The 13,592-nt window shown below is 55.4% G+C and overlaps 3 protein-coding genes across 3 annotated transcripts; 2 read left to right on the forward strand and 1 right to left on the reverse strand.

Moving 5' to 3' along the window:
• Positions 1-677: 677 nt before the first annotated feature.
• Positions 678-3,218, forward strand: EV422DRAFT_621647 (beta-lactamase/transpeptidase-like protein). The gene is made up of 4 exons (XM_053074144.1): positions 678-1,413; positions 1,506-1,670; positions 1,754-2,300; positions 2,419-3,218. Exons 1-4 carry the CDS (start codon positions 1,147-1,149, stop codon positions 3,102-3,104), a joined length of 1,665 nt encoding a protein of 554 aa, XP_052923773.1. The 5' UTR covers positions 678-1,146; the 3' UTR covers positions 3,105-3,218.
• A 2,529-nt stretch (positions 3,219-5,747) lies between these two features.
• Positions 5,748-8,107, forward strand: EV422DRAFT_166770 (uncharacterized protein). Its single transcript, XM_053065054.1, has 2 exons — positions 5,748-8,023; positions 8,092-8,107. The coding sequence occupies exon 1, from the start codon at positions 5,907-5,909 to the stop codon at positions 8,001-8,003; it is 2,097 nt and encodes a 698-aa protein (XP_052923774.1). The 5' UTR covers positions 5,748-5,906; the 3' UTR covers positions 8,004-8,023; positions 8,092-8,107.
• Positions 8,108-8,359: 252 nt separating this feature from the next.
• Positions 8,360-13,182, reverse strand: EV422DRAFT_166789 (uncharacterized protein). The gene is made up of 11 exons (XM_053065055.1): positions 12,786-13,182; positions 12,145-12,724; positions 11,753-12,037; positions 11,063-11,613; positions 10,833-10,977; positions 10,687-10,763; positions 10,014-10,595; positions 9,594-9,925; positions 9,161-9,488; positions 8,945-9,085; positions 8,360-8,855 (listed from the first exon to the last, which is right to left on the reverse strand). Exons 1-11 carry the CDS (start codon positions 12,807-12,809, stop codon positions 8,616-8,618), a joined length of 3,285 nt encoding a protein of 1,094 aa, XP_052923775.1. The 5' UTR covers positions 12,810-13,182; the 3' UTR covers positions 8,360-8,615.
• Between the last annotated feature and the right edge of the window lie 410 nt (positions 13,183-13,592).

Here is a 13,592-nt window from a genome sequence, read left to right on the forward strand (position 1 = left end):
AATTAAATGTAAAATTGAACAGCAGATTCTTGTATTATTGCTGAATACATGAAGCCATGTTTTTCCTTATTTTTTTTACATAACATCGCAGGACCTACAGCGAAAACCATCACCCCAACCCCATCAAGAGATCAGAGAGTGGTTCGGCCCCAAATTCGGAAGTGCCATATCCCACTACAGGTGATGAGCAAGGCGTTCATGCTCTGGATGTTCTACAGCGCACTCCTGAAGTGTTGGTTGCTTGGATTCTGCGATGCAAAAACTTGGAGGAACGCGGAGCCCCCACTTCCCATATTGTCGAAATGCATCAATCGCCGTTCGGACGGAGAAGCAATGATGCATGCTATCCGCTGCCGCCCCCGTATACCTAAACACAGGACTTCATTCGCTAGACGTATTTCTCAGAACACAAAAAGGTGCCAACCTTGTATCACCAACGAAAACGGTTATTCCTACGGCGCGGTTATTGTGAAAATAGATACGCCGGGAGGGATCCCGACCGACATGTCAAGTGGGTCTAGTGGGACTCGATTTGAGGCTTGACCCTGCGACCCATCAGCTTCCCTCGATATGAGCCAGACGAGCACCCGGCGATCATCTTCCAAGTCGGCCTGTATGACTGCAGTAAGTGGAGATTTCCGATTGTACTGCATACGTAGCGACGCGCTGTCGAATTTCTGTCATTTGCAAGATCCTTATCAGCCCACACAACTCCAACGCCAGGCGCCGGCCATATGACTTTGTTGGGCGTTGATAAACTCGATCGTCGGTGTGTCTTTTGCAACTTTAGTGAAGGAAGCGGCTTTGTGTTCGCGCGGCCGCGTAATTTGTGTAGGTTGTTGGGCTCCGACTGTCGGAGCAAACTCGAATGTATTCATATTATAGACTGGAGAGAGGACAGGCTGGTGTATGTACTGTGCAGTACATCTCCCTTCGCATCAACCACCAACGCGGGCAAATGAGATGACACGGAATGGGCAACGCAAAATATCTCTCGGCGTCTCGCCGCACCGTTCAAACATGTTCGAGTCCGCAAATTGGCCGGCTCCCGAACCAAATCACGGCAGATAAAAAGCCGTCTCCCGTTCACAGAACCTTCTTCCACCCCAGGTTTTCAAACTCCGACAACGAAGCCCCCCAGAAACAATGCACGTCATCAAGCTCATAACCCTCGCCGCCTTCTCATCAACGGCCTTCGCTCTCCCGGTCGTCAACCACAACGACGATGCACCGTGGCATGACCTCCTAATCTCTCGCCTCGAAACCGTGCGCCATAATGCGGGAGTGCGCGGCGGTTCCGTCGCCGTCGTTCACGGTGACAAGACCTGGCTGCACGCGTTTGGGCATAAGGATTTGGAACAGACCCAGCCGGTGGACGTTGACACGTCGTTTCTTATCGGGTCGTGTACTAAGGTACTGTGCTGGGGACACTTCTTTCGAAAGTGGCTTTTGTCTTGTTTCGGGGCAGAGCCACTCAATAAATTCATCTGGTTTGTCCCGATCAGTCGTTTACGGCCCTCGGCGCGGCCAAAGCCGTTGCGCAGGGCAAGCTGTACTACGATAAACCCCTGAACGACTACGTGCGAGATTTCTACCCGGAGTATCTGGGGCTTTGGGACCCGGTGGCGAACGAGAAAGTGACCCTCGCGGACGTTCTTGCGCATCGCACGGTGAGCAACCATGGGCCGCCGGGGGTCACGTTGGCACGGCTCCACGTTTTTCGAGCACCTGATACGGTGGTTTTTTCATTTAGGGAGTCGCCGGCGATTTCCCCGTGATCCTAGCATGGAACACGACCGAGCGACTGCTCCAGCATCTCAAGCACGTCCCCCCGTCCTTCCCCTACAACGGCACCCACACGCCCTTCCAATACAACAACATAATGTACGGCCTCGCGGGGTTTCTCACCGCCAAAGCGAACGGCAACGGCGGCGACTGGGCCTCCATGATCCGCCGCGACATTTTCGGGCCGTTGGGGATGAACGCCTCCACGGCGACGCTGGACGATTTCCTCGCCAAACCGAACCGCAGCCCGGGGCTGGACCCAGGAACCGACGCGATAGAGGATTCGGTGCTTCCTGCGGAGTCCGCGGGGGCTATTTCGTCGACTGCGAGGGATTTTGGGAAGTATGCGCACGCATTGTTGAAGACGTTCCGGGGCGAGGCGGATCCGTTGGCGCTTACGAAGGAGGTGTTTGCGCCGTTCCGCGAGAAACAGGGCGAGGTTCCTGACGGACTGCAACAGCTTTTGGCGACGGTAGGATTGTTGGGTGGTCGGAATATATCGTCCGATGTCAGTTGTAAGTTTCGGGAGGGGAGGAATCTGTTCCCTTGATTATCGATGCATGTGTGAGCAAAACATCTGACATAACGCCGGCGTGCCTCCTCTACCGTCTGGCCCCTCTGACGCTTTTGTAGACACATTCGGCTTCTGGAAAACCCAGTGGCGCAACTACACCTTCTTCACGCACGGCGGCGATAACAGCGGTTACACCGCAAACTTGTGCGTGCTCCCGGAGGCCAACCTGGCGGTCACCGTGCAAACCAATGCCGATGGCCCCCACGGCTGTTTCCGCGACCTCGCCTGTGCCGTCGCGTTCGACACCGTGCTGGGTTTCACCGACTCCACCAGCTACGACTGCCTATCCCTGCCCCCTAACCCCATCCCGGCCCCGCTCCCCGCCCTTCCGCTCCCCGCCTCTGTCTACACCGGCGTGTTCGAGTCCCCGATTATGGGTCAATTGGTCGTGACCGACGACGCCCACGGAAACCTTACAGCGGCCGTCGGCGAGCGCCACAAGTTCCTCGACAGCCCGCTGTACGCGACGTTGGGGTTCCCCGACGGCCCTGCGAAGGGTCCTTTACCCGGGGCGACACCCGATTCCATCCAGCTTTCTGGCCTGAACCTCATGGGGATGCCGCACTTTTTCGTCGCCAAGACCACCGTCGGGGAGAACAACACCACGGTGATCGGCGGGTATTACTACGCGCTCGATCGGGATATGACCAAGATCTGCGAGGAGCCGGGAATCGGATGTCAAGACTTTTTCAAGCGCGTCGACGGCCCGACTACGACCCCGCCGAAATGCCATGCTCGCTCCTAACTCCACCCGCCGCGAATGAGCCGGGATCTACCGAGGCTTCAGCCTCCACGTCCCCTTGACGGCGTAGATTCCAGAACATTAGATGTGTCATGTTCGTAGTAATTTGTACATAGCACTGAGTTGGTCGCCGTATTGATAGTAGAAAGACAATCATATTGCATCCTGCCCCTGGTCCTGGGCACACGTCCGCGTGGTATACATTCAGTCAAATGCGGACGATTCCCGTGCGTGATGCGTGGAGCAGGGTGTGAATAACAGACTCGTCCGTAAAGGTGTGAAGCCAGGTATTCCTCAGAACATCCGTCGTACGTACAAGGGTATGGCTTTATCTTCCAAATGTTTGGCATGTGGGCGTCGAAACTCAGCTGTACGCGAATCCTCAGAAAGTCCATCGTGCCAGCAGTCATGCGGTTTCGTGTTTAGTAGTTCGAAGTCGACGTGGTGTTCAAAGCTCTCTTCTTCGTGAATGCCCCCGCCGGCAGCCGTCTCTATCGGGACGTTGAGAAGACCCGGCGAACGAAGCGCAGAAAACGACATGGAAAAAGTATGACGCCTAGTGGAAGTTACGTTCAAGAACCTAGTCAGCACCCCACAAACCATTGCGAGAGTTCACCGTTCCAATGCGTTTGAGGAGTCGCTCATTGGCGTATCAAGGTCAAAGACGGGGGGTTACCGGACACCAGTGGAATTGAGGTGGTTGCCCCACAACCACCACACACCGATGATTTGCTGTCCCGCCCGGCGTCGCCTTCCTTAGCTCTATATTGAACTCGAGTCGATCGCCTTCCTTCTATTTATTTTCCCCTTTTTCCACCATTGTGCGCAACAACCCTTGTTCGCAACTTCGCATGCTATATGAAAGGTACAGTACGTACAGTACTCTGACGAAAAGCGGAACGCGAAACCGACGCGTGTCAATTGATCTCCATTCGGACGCATTCGGACGCGATTCGGACATTGGAAGGTCATGTGACAGTTAAAATATACGGCCCCTCACTTTCTCTGCCCAGGTTCTCGGTGGAGTCGGTGCAAAAGACCCAACTGATCTCTATCTGTGTATCCCAACGTCCCATAGCTGCCGAGTCCCGGGGCTGCCCATTATCCACAACAGTAGTAGTCCAGACTCCACAGTCCACCTGGTTACGGCGAGAGTGAACAATGACGCAAATTAACGGCTCCGGGTCAAACTACGCTAAAACTTTCAAGCAACCCGAAGCAAAAGGCTACAAGCGATGACTTCATTTGTACCACTTATTCTTTTTACACAATTTCAAGGTCGGGATCAAGTGGTACTGTACAGGTGGGACACATTGGAGAAATATATGAAAGATCGGCGGAGCTATTTGATCCCGCCGCGGCGGTGATATCGAAATTTGAAATTACTTACCTTTGGAAGTTGGCAATTTGTGAGAAAAACACGTCACGGTGACGGCGCGGAAGTCGGTCTGCCCAGTCGGCGAAATGGATCTCTTCGACTTCGTGGATGGGCGAAAGATCTGCAGCGCGGAGTAGGAGCCGCAGTGGGCCGAAAGGCCTGACGGGACTCGAGATCGGCGATGGCCTCAATGAAACGGGAGACATTTACCCGTAGCTGGATTCAGGATAGCAGCCACGATTCTATGCTCTCATTCTATGAGATGAACCGACGAAAAAAAACATAACCGGCTTGTCAGCGTGCAAGCGAAAAAGTTGCCATCGATCGATGAAGCATAACGCGCTATTTAGTGGGCCGCTTACTGCTACCAAAGTATGCAGATGTTACTATGAACTAGGTGCCCACAATTTACCTGTAGGGCATCCTGCCGTCTGAAGAACCCTCCCATCCACTACAAGCTGCCAAATCGATCCTGCCCAACGTCTGTTGTTCTCGTAGTGCAAGGCGTTGGTGTACAGTACTATCGTAGTAGTAGTCGCTGAACGTAGATCTGCACAGAGACACACTACACTGCCAAGTTCTCCTCAACATTCATCCCCAACCTCCCCTTCCATCGGTTTCACCCTACGGTGTCGTTCTACTAACGACGGATACCTCGCCTCCAGCTGCGCCCATCTTGGCTTCGCTCTGAGCTCTCTTGTTGTTGAACGTTTCCAACGCAGGGTCCTGGCGACGCGAATTCATTATATCTTGGCCACCATTCCACAGGGTGCGCCTCCAGCAGAGCTGTCAAGGTCAAGGATCTCGCTTCCGCCACCAGCAGCGCACAGGGCCAGTCACACCTCACCCCAGCTTTGCTTTAGCCTGCCTGCCTAAACAACATAGCGTGGGGCACTGTGGAGACTTCCCGCCGTCTCAGCCACTTGCGCATCGGCTGCACACAAGTACTGTACACCCCAGTGGGTGTTGTACTGTACTGTACAGATCGCGGGAAGTGTTTGAAAGTCTTTGAAAAGGGGCGGGTATTTAATAGTTCGCCGCGCACGAAGGAATTCGGGCCGAAAAACACGCTCAGAAAAGGACGAACAACGACTGAGGGTGTTCGACATCCTCCGCCATCGCCAACGCAGAAAAGCAGCCCCACAAAGTGCTACTGCTCTCACCTCCAGAAGCACTCTCGAGTCGGGCAGGCACTGGCAGTTGGTATCGTGGAGGGTTGGGCTGAGCTGTCAGAAGTCACTTATTCATAGTGCACACCTTTTTTTCTGCGAGTGACACCTTTGAGGTGTGAAATTGGGCGACGAGGAATAGACGTTTCTTCATCACCGTCTGCCAATCGTCTGCCAAATCAACTCTTCCAGCAAGGGGAAGGTAGCATACCTCACCAGCAAATCCCGATACCCCCGGCTGCAACTCCGACAGCCACCATGTCACAAGCAACGTCGCTCCGCATGCTTCAGCATAAAAACCGGAGTCAGCGTCGGTTCCTCATCCACCCATTTGCCGCCGGCTACACCGCACACAGTCGCAAACCCATACCCTCCTTTGCTGCGTTCCTGGAAAACACTGGTTCACCACCGACTGACCACCCACCAACCCCTATCGATTCCGGCACGCAGGACTCGTCACCTTCACCACCCTCGCTACGGTCAGCACGCAAGCATTCCCTCTACGACGTCAAAAGCAGCTTCTATTACAGCTTTCCTGGCCCGCAACAACGGCGGAGCACACAACATAAGCTGCCACGGACGATTGCCAAGCGGCGGAGTAGGAGTCTTGGTGGCAAAATCGGGAAGGAGTTGTATGGGGATGAAAATGGGAGTGAGGTCTTCCTTCTGCGAAAGCGGAGTGGTGTAGGGAGGAAGAGCAAGACACAGAAGGACTTGGAGGTGGAGCATGATCATGCGGACGTGGGTGATTTGTGGGCTAAGGAGGGCGAGTTGGACAAGGAGCGACCAAGTGCTGCTGTAACCCTTCAGAGAAGTCGGACCATCAACCCAGTCACTCCCTACCTCTTCAGGAAGGGCTCCATGAGAGGGTTGGTATACGGTGCTCAGCGGCAACACCAACAGCAGGTCGAGTCACGAAGCTCACCAAAACGGAGGGCGACGACGACGTCCCGGATACCCCAGCGCTCTGCCGCGGCAGCACCCTCTGCCGAGCCTGTCAATAAGTCCGACCAAAACCCCGTTTTCGAGGCATTACGACGGAAGCAGCCCCTCACTCGCAAATCCCCGCGCAACAACTTGCGCATTGACACACAACTCAACACGTTTAACCTTCCTACCCCTGCCGAGCAGAAGACGCCCGATGAACGAACGCCAGATACACCCATCCCCACCCCCTCGTCTGTATTTCCGCCCACACCGACATCCCTCACCGCATCAACCGCAATGCTAACCCAGGAACAACAATCCACACGTCTCACAAAGGGTTCACTCCCTCCCCGTCTCGCGCCCGATTTGGAGCAACGGTACTACATCATGGCATTCCGCAAACTCTCAACATTGCGCTCGTCAGCGTCGCGCATCGTGCTCATCAACCTGATCCATTACATCCGTCGCGTGCATCCGGAAATCGTCTCGCTGCATTTCACGCGGCCTGTGGATGCGCCAAATCCCGCTGCAAGCACCGCGACGTTGGCGATGACACCCGACACGCCAGCGCCACCGCAGTACCAATACCAACACTCTTCCACACAGTCCGACACCGCCTCCTATCGGCACTCATACCCCTCGCACACACCCTACGCCCAAGAGCAGCAGCAATCATCACCCTACTCATACCCTTACCACACCACCAGCACATCCTCCCTCCCTCCGTCCCCGCCGCACAACACCCCCCCAATACCCTTCCGCATCAGCATCGCCAAGCTAATGCGCTCGACACCCGGCCCCGCATCGCAAAGCATGACCGCCAAACGACGCAATAAGCGACGGCTGGAGCTGCGTGCGGCCGGGATGCCCGTGTCGTGGGGCGCGTCAGGGTTGCGAGTGGAGGTCACGGACGCGGAAGCCTTAGAGTCGTGTCGACGTCAGCAGGCACTATTGCAGGCCCAAGCAGAACTGCAGGCCCATTCGTCTCATTTGTCGCCAGGCATGCACGCACACGCAAACTTGCATACAAACCCACAAACCCACACCGCCGGCCGCATATCCGCCACCTTCCTCCGCCACGGCAACCTCTCCCAATTCGAGCACCTGTACGAATCTCCCTCCTCAGTACCACAACCACCCACCCCCAAACAGAAACGCCGCTGGAGCCGCCAACCCAAACCCAAACCGCCACCCCACTCCCAACACCCTGCGCCATCCGACATCAAACCGGACTCATCATCACGCCGTTCCCAAGCCCAACAACACACGGCAAAACCGTGGAGAACGACCATGTGGCGACGCATGCGCCGCTTACTCGGCTGCGGCGGCGGGTTTTACATCCATGACGGGGTCAGTGGGTCGTTTGTCCACGTCGCGGCGGCGGCGGCGAGGTCCTCGCAGACTTGTTTGACGTATAGGCAGGGATAGGAGTCTTGTACGCATCGTGGGTAAGGATGTTATCTTATGTAGTTTTAGCAGCGTAGGTAACTCTGCTCCCACTTCCCCTCGCACATAGGATAGGGTAGCTTGCTTGGCACGGCGTAATATGTATATTCCGGACAGCGTGGTTAGGGCATAATCATTTGTACATACAATCCGAAGTAATCTTGCTCGATAACAGATGAGAGATGAGGTGATACGTTCCGGGCGTTTGGCGCAGAATGGAGTTGGGCCAGATATCCTCAGATGAGACGCAGCGTCCCTCAGCGAGCTTTGGGATATCCGTCAGCGCACCGCATCCACCGACTTGGCGTCACAGAAATCAAGACGAAACACAATACAGATGAACGGTATGATATGGTATGATTACGACACAACGTCGCCCTGCATGTACACGCAAAACAAGCCGGAACCGGGCGGGGTCCGGGCCCACGGGGGGAGGGGATTAGGGTTGCATATATGTATAGTGTGTGTAAGGAATGATGGGGGTAGTGAGGATGTGTAGAGAGACGCGACATGGGAAGGCGCGTGTGAGTCTGTGTCGAGATTGACAGGGAGACAAGGGAAGGAGACATCATATCAAGGTATTGGCAACGCCCACTACCGACTCCCCGCGGCCGACATCCTCTTCGCCCTTGGACTCGTGGCCGCGGCACCGCTCTTGGCAGCCGCGATATCCGCCAACGCCTGATTCCGAGCCTGTTGTGCCCACTCGGCGACGAAGGTGAATCCTCTGAAATCGTCCTGGTCCGCGGCGGAGAGGACGGATGTGCAGGGTGTGAGGACGGGGGCTTCGCGGGTGAATTCTTCGTCGAAGTTGGAGACGTCTGTTGGTGAGGACTGTGTGGGGTTTGGTGTGATAAGGGGTTTGTGTGAGAATCGGTGTGGGAAGGTTGTTGGGGAAAGTGGACGGCTGGTATAATACTTACGATTTTGGGGTAAAACGGCGGCGGGACCTGCAACGCCAGCGTAGCGTCCCAATCGACGCCGCGGAAGAAGGGGTGCTTCTTGATGTCGTCTGCGTCGTTCTTGCCGCCGCCCAAACGTTTTGCGGGGTCTTTTGTTAGGAGCTGGAAACAAGATCGAGCGTGAGTGGCGGTCTGAAAAATATGTGTGCACACAAGCGGCTAACCCGAAGTACCCACCTTCTGCAAAAGCGACACAGCCTCCTTAGCCATATTCACCGGATACAAAATATCATCCTCCAAAATCGCCTCAAAGATCTCCTCCTCATCCTCGCCCCGAAACGGGCTCTGCCCCAACAGCATCTCATAGATCAGGACGCCAAAGGCCCACCAGTCGACGGCGCGTCCGTAGGGTTTGTCGAGCAGGATCTCGGGGGCCATAAACTCGGGCGTGCCGCAGAAGGTGTTGGTGGTCGCGCCGTAGGACATGTTTTCTTTGCAGAGGCCGTAGTCGGCGATTTTGATGTGGCCGTGCACGGAGAGGAGGATGTTGTCGAGCTTCAGATCGCTGTGTTGAATGGGAGGTTAGGGTGCGCTTCAACGCGGGAACTCCGGAATGGATACCACAAAGCAGCCATGCAGGACCAAAGCGGAGGCGTCCCTCAGAACATACCGATAGATAATATTCTCCTTATGAAAGTACTCCAACGCCAAAAGCACCTCAGCCGCATAAAACTTAGCCCGTTTCTCCGAAAACTGCTGATGCTGTATATGCCACATCAGATCGCCTCCACTGACATACTCCATGACAAAGTAGATCCTGCTCTCGGTCTGAAAACAGGAGTGGAGGTTGACGAGGAACGGGTGGCGCTGGCGGGTTGCGGCGAGGAAGACGCGTTTTTCGGCCTTTGTAGATTCGACTTCGTCGTTTTCGATGATGAATTCTTTTTTGAGGACTTTGATGGCGTAGAGCTGTTTGCTGTAGCGTTCTTCGGCGAGGAGGACCTGGTTTCAAAACGAGTCCATTGTGAGTGGATACTCCAACAGACGTGCGCATGTTTACGAACAAGCCCGCCTCTCATTCCCACCATACCTTTCCAAAGTTCCCCTTCCCAAGCACAGCAATAAACTCAAAATCATCCAACCCAATCCCTTTAGCGCCCGCGCTTCCAAGACTGTCCAACCTTCCCGCCGCACCCTTCCCCACATTCGGCCGCGTAGCTCCAAACGCCAAATGCTGCGACGAGCCCGCCGACTCGCCTCTCAGGGGCGCCGTCGGTTGTCCCGGTGGCGGGAGCGACTTTCTCTGCTGCTGCTGCTGCTGTTGCTGTTGCTGTTGTTGCTGCTGTTGCTCCAATGCCGCCTTTTTGGCCCGATCCTCCTCCAACCGCATCATCTCCTTATCCCGTTTCTGCCGCTCGGCCTGGTCGAGGGCCGATAGGATCTGGGTGATGAGGCCTGGGTTGAGGCCGCAGAAGTTGGGGATGAGATGCATGCACTCCTTATGGCAGGTTGCGCTGCATTCGGAGCATTTCAGGGCTTGCTTTTTGTTGCCGAAGGGGAGCATGTAGCCGCAGTGGCAGCACCAGTTGGCGGACATGCCGTTCAACGTCGGTTCAAAGCGGTGGGGGATGCGGTGTTTGAGGAGTTGGTCGTAGCCGGCTTCGTTATCGTCCTGTTTTGAGAATATGGACGTGAGCATCCAGTCGTGTGAAAGTGTACGATGACAATCTTTGCGACGCAACTCAGCGGCGCGGACATATTACCTTCTCCTCATTCCCCTTCGTAATACACTTCGCCAGTACCCTTCCCTGGCACTTCTTATGACAAGTGAACTTGCACACTGCGAAAGAAACAAACATCAGAAACAACCTTCCAACCAGCAACTCTTGCGCGCCGGGCCAAAACTCACATTGACACTGATGCCCCTGCCCGCTAATAAGGAGCTCCGTACACACGGCGCACTTCATAACCTGGTAGAATTGCATCGCGACAAATTTGTGGCCGCGTTTGGGGAAAACTTTCTTGACGGGGCGCCGCCGTAATAGACCGTCCTTCTATAGGTTTGTAAATGCGAGGGTGTTAGTGACTGTACCAAAGGCGGTCCTGACAGGAGCGGTAGGTGTGTGGTGTAAAACATACGCGACGCTTATTCTTCTGCACAGACACCAACTGAAACCTCGCCAACAGCTGCCCCGCAGGCTCCATTTCCAGCCATGTCTCAACCGTGTCATGCGCACTCTGCCCCGCCACTGCTTCCGTCGTTGCACCATCTTTCGCCGACAGACTCTGGGAGCTCGTATCCCTCTTCAGCGTCGCCGCGGTCGCATTTGCACTCCCTCCCACAGTCCCAGCCGACAAAGCTCCATTCTGTTTAGCCCTGAGCTCTTCCTCCAGCTCCCACAGCTTAAACCAGCACAGCGACAGCAACGAGCCTCCCTTTTCATACAATGCGATCTCGAGCTCCTGGGCTTTATTGTCGAGATCGACTTCAAAGTCCTCGTTCCATTTGCCGGCGCGGGATGGTTTGGATTTGGCGCGTTGCATGCCGTCGACGCGGATGACGGCGTAGGTGTCGGATTTAGAGGATTTGCGGTTGGGGAGGGCGGTGGCGGCGGAGAGGCGGATTTTGAGGCGTCCGATGGAGGGTTTGCGGCGGCGGGGTGTTGATGTCCGTGGTTCCTCGGCTTCGGCTGGAAAAGCGTGGGTTGTGAGTGAAAAGATCGACAGCCACTTCCTCGACACACTTCGGCGCACATCATGACGACGGAACCGTGCCGATCGCACTGTGCGCCAAAGGTAATCTGACTCCTGCGATTCCGGACAACATACCAGTGATCGAAACCCTTGGCGGCACATCCCCATCGTCCTGCACATACAGTGTCTGGTACCGCTGCTGTGCCTTTTGCAACAGCGCGACCTTTGCGCTGGACTCGGCCCATTTCTCATCCACCTCCATCTTCCGTTTCGCGTCCGAGTCGGGTGTCTTCGCAACAACCTCCCGCATCCGCTCCGTGCCCGCTTTCACTTTGAGCTCAATGTCGAGCTTGCCTTTGATCTCCTGCATCATGTACTTGACTTTGTCGGATGTGATGGCTGTGTCGCGCTTGTGGTAGTCTGTGAGGGAAAGCAAAAGGGCCAAATGGCAATGTGAGGAGGCGGTCGCGCAGGGTTTGGAAGAGACCACCATCACAGGCCTAAGTGGGCAATCCCAAAAGACGCACCGAATTGAGTGAGTGCGGGATTGCTGGCATGCTCGCCCCCAGGTAGCGAGCTTAGGGAAGTCGCACTGGACCCCGGTGGCGACTTTGTCATTCCTAGGTTTGTTTTGCTGCGAACACCGAGCGAATGCAACAACGAGCCCAGCACGCTCGCCGTTATCGACAGTCTCGGGACGGACGCTCGGGGTTCGTCAATCTTCACGTCCTTGATGGAGCCAGGGTCCGAATGCCGTTTGGGCCCCAGACCGGGGTTGCTTCTGCTCATCCCAGTGGCATCAACAGAGCTACCCATTCTCGGCACAGACGAAAAGCCGCCCTCGGACATGGTTCGCGGCTCGGTGGAGAAATGGCCGGGCGGTAAAGGCAAGAGTCCCGGATACGCGGTACCGCCCACCCTCGATTGCAGCTTATTGAGCTCATTCGTCAGGAATGTCAGCCGCTTTTGGGATTCGATGAGGTTCACTTCGCATTGCTGTGCGGCGTTGGGGTCCGTCAACTGTGCGAGCATGTGTTTGGCGCCGTCGCGACATTTCTCTTCGATTTCGATCTTCTTCTGGAGATCGGCTATCTTGGCCTCCACGTCCTGGAAGGTGTGAAGTTGAGCAACTGGACTGGAGGGTTTGGCGATTCCCTCCTGAACTTACCCGCGAGTGCGTATCGTCCGCCATGTTGTTGAGAATATGAGTTGCCCTCGTGGACAATGCGTATTGAGAAAGGTCGAATGCGCGCGCAAGTCTAGTCCCGGTCTATGCCATGGAACACCTTTCGGCGGCTACACCGATATGAACTAATCACAGCAAAGTGGCAGGCTACAAACAGGGACCCTTTGGAGGTATGGTAGTGTCTCGGTTGCTGTAAGTAGTGTGTTGCAAGAGTGTGTTTTGCTGCGAGATTGCGTTGGGGGGGGCGGCGGCGGGAGGGAGTTCTTTTTGGAGTGCGGCCGGGTTGGTTGGCTGCTTCTTGTGCCGCGCGTGCCGTTCGTTCCTTACATATGACGAGTTGACAATTTTGAGCTTCGTCCGCGGAGACTCCTCTCGTTCGATATCTGTACGCACAGTATGGACCCTTCCTCGTCCGCTGCTTGTACCGGAAGACATTCATGGCAACGCCGTATTTTAGCTGCTTTCTCGTTCGCAAAGAGGACAGCGAGCGAAGTGTCCTTTCATCAGAGCGTCAAACCATAAGCCCTGCTTCGCCCAAGTTGCGGCCGCCGTCAATAATTTGTGGAATGCCCAGATGAAGCCATCTTCAGCCCGCCGCTCCCGACCCGATGCGCTGCCCAGATAAATCTCGCCACCACCGTTGGCAATGGTTGCACTCAGTCCTCATACAAGATGATGACGTTCTCAGCCTTGCCTCTCTCCTTGGGACGATGCATCCGCTGAAGCGAGCTCAGATACGAAGGTGTGCTTTCCATGGAGAGGGCTAGGGTTAGCGAAATAAATGCTTCC

Source organism: Fimicolochytrium jonesii (genome assembly GCF_025526975.1).
Source record: "Fimicolochytrium jonesii strain JEL569 chromosome Unknown EV422scaffold_20, whole genome shotgun sequence".
NCBI lineage: Eukaryota > Fungi > Chytridiomycota > Chytridiomycetes > Spizellomycetales > Powellomycetaceae > Fimicolochytrium > Fimicolochytrium jonesii.

Coding starts and splice junctions, on each gene's coding strand:
- EV422DRAFT_621647 (XM_053074144.1), top strand. CDS start 1,147: ATGCACGTCATCAAGCTCATAACCCTCGCCGCCTTCTCATCAACGGCC. Junction 1,414..1,505: donor TTATCGGGTCGTGTACTAAG/GTACTGTGCTGG, acceptor TGTCCCGATCAG/TCGTTTACGGCCCTCGGCGC. Junction 1,671..1,753: donor ACGTTCTTGCGCATCGCACG/GTGAGCAACCAT, acceptor TTTTTCATTTAG/GGAGTCGCCGGCGATTTCCC.
- EV422DRAFT_166770 (XM_053065054.1), top strand. CDS start 5,907: ATGTCACAAGCAACGTCGCTCCGCATGCTTCAGCATAAAAACCGGAGT.
- EV422DRAFT_166789 (XM_053065055.1), bottom strand. CDS start 12,809: ATGGCGGACGATACGCACTCGCGG. Junction 12,038..12,144: donor TCCCGCACTCACTCAATTCG/GTGCGTCTTTTG, acceptor TTTCCCTCACAG/ACTACCACAAGCGCGACACA. Junction 10,978..11,062: donor TGCAGAAGAATAAGCGTCGC/GTATGTTTTACA, acceptor ACAAACCTATAG/AAGGACGGTCTATTACGGCG.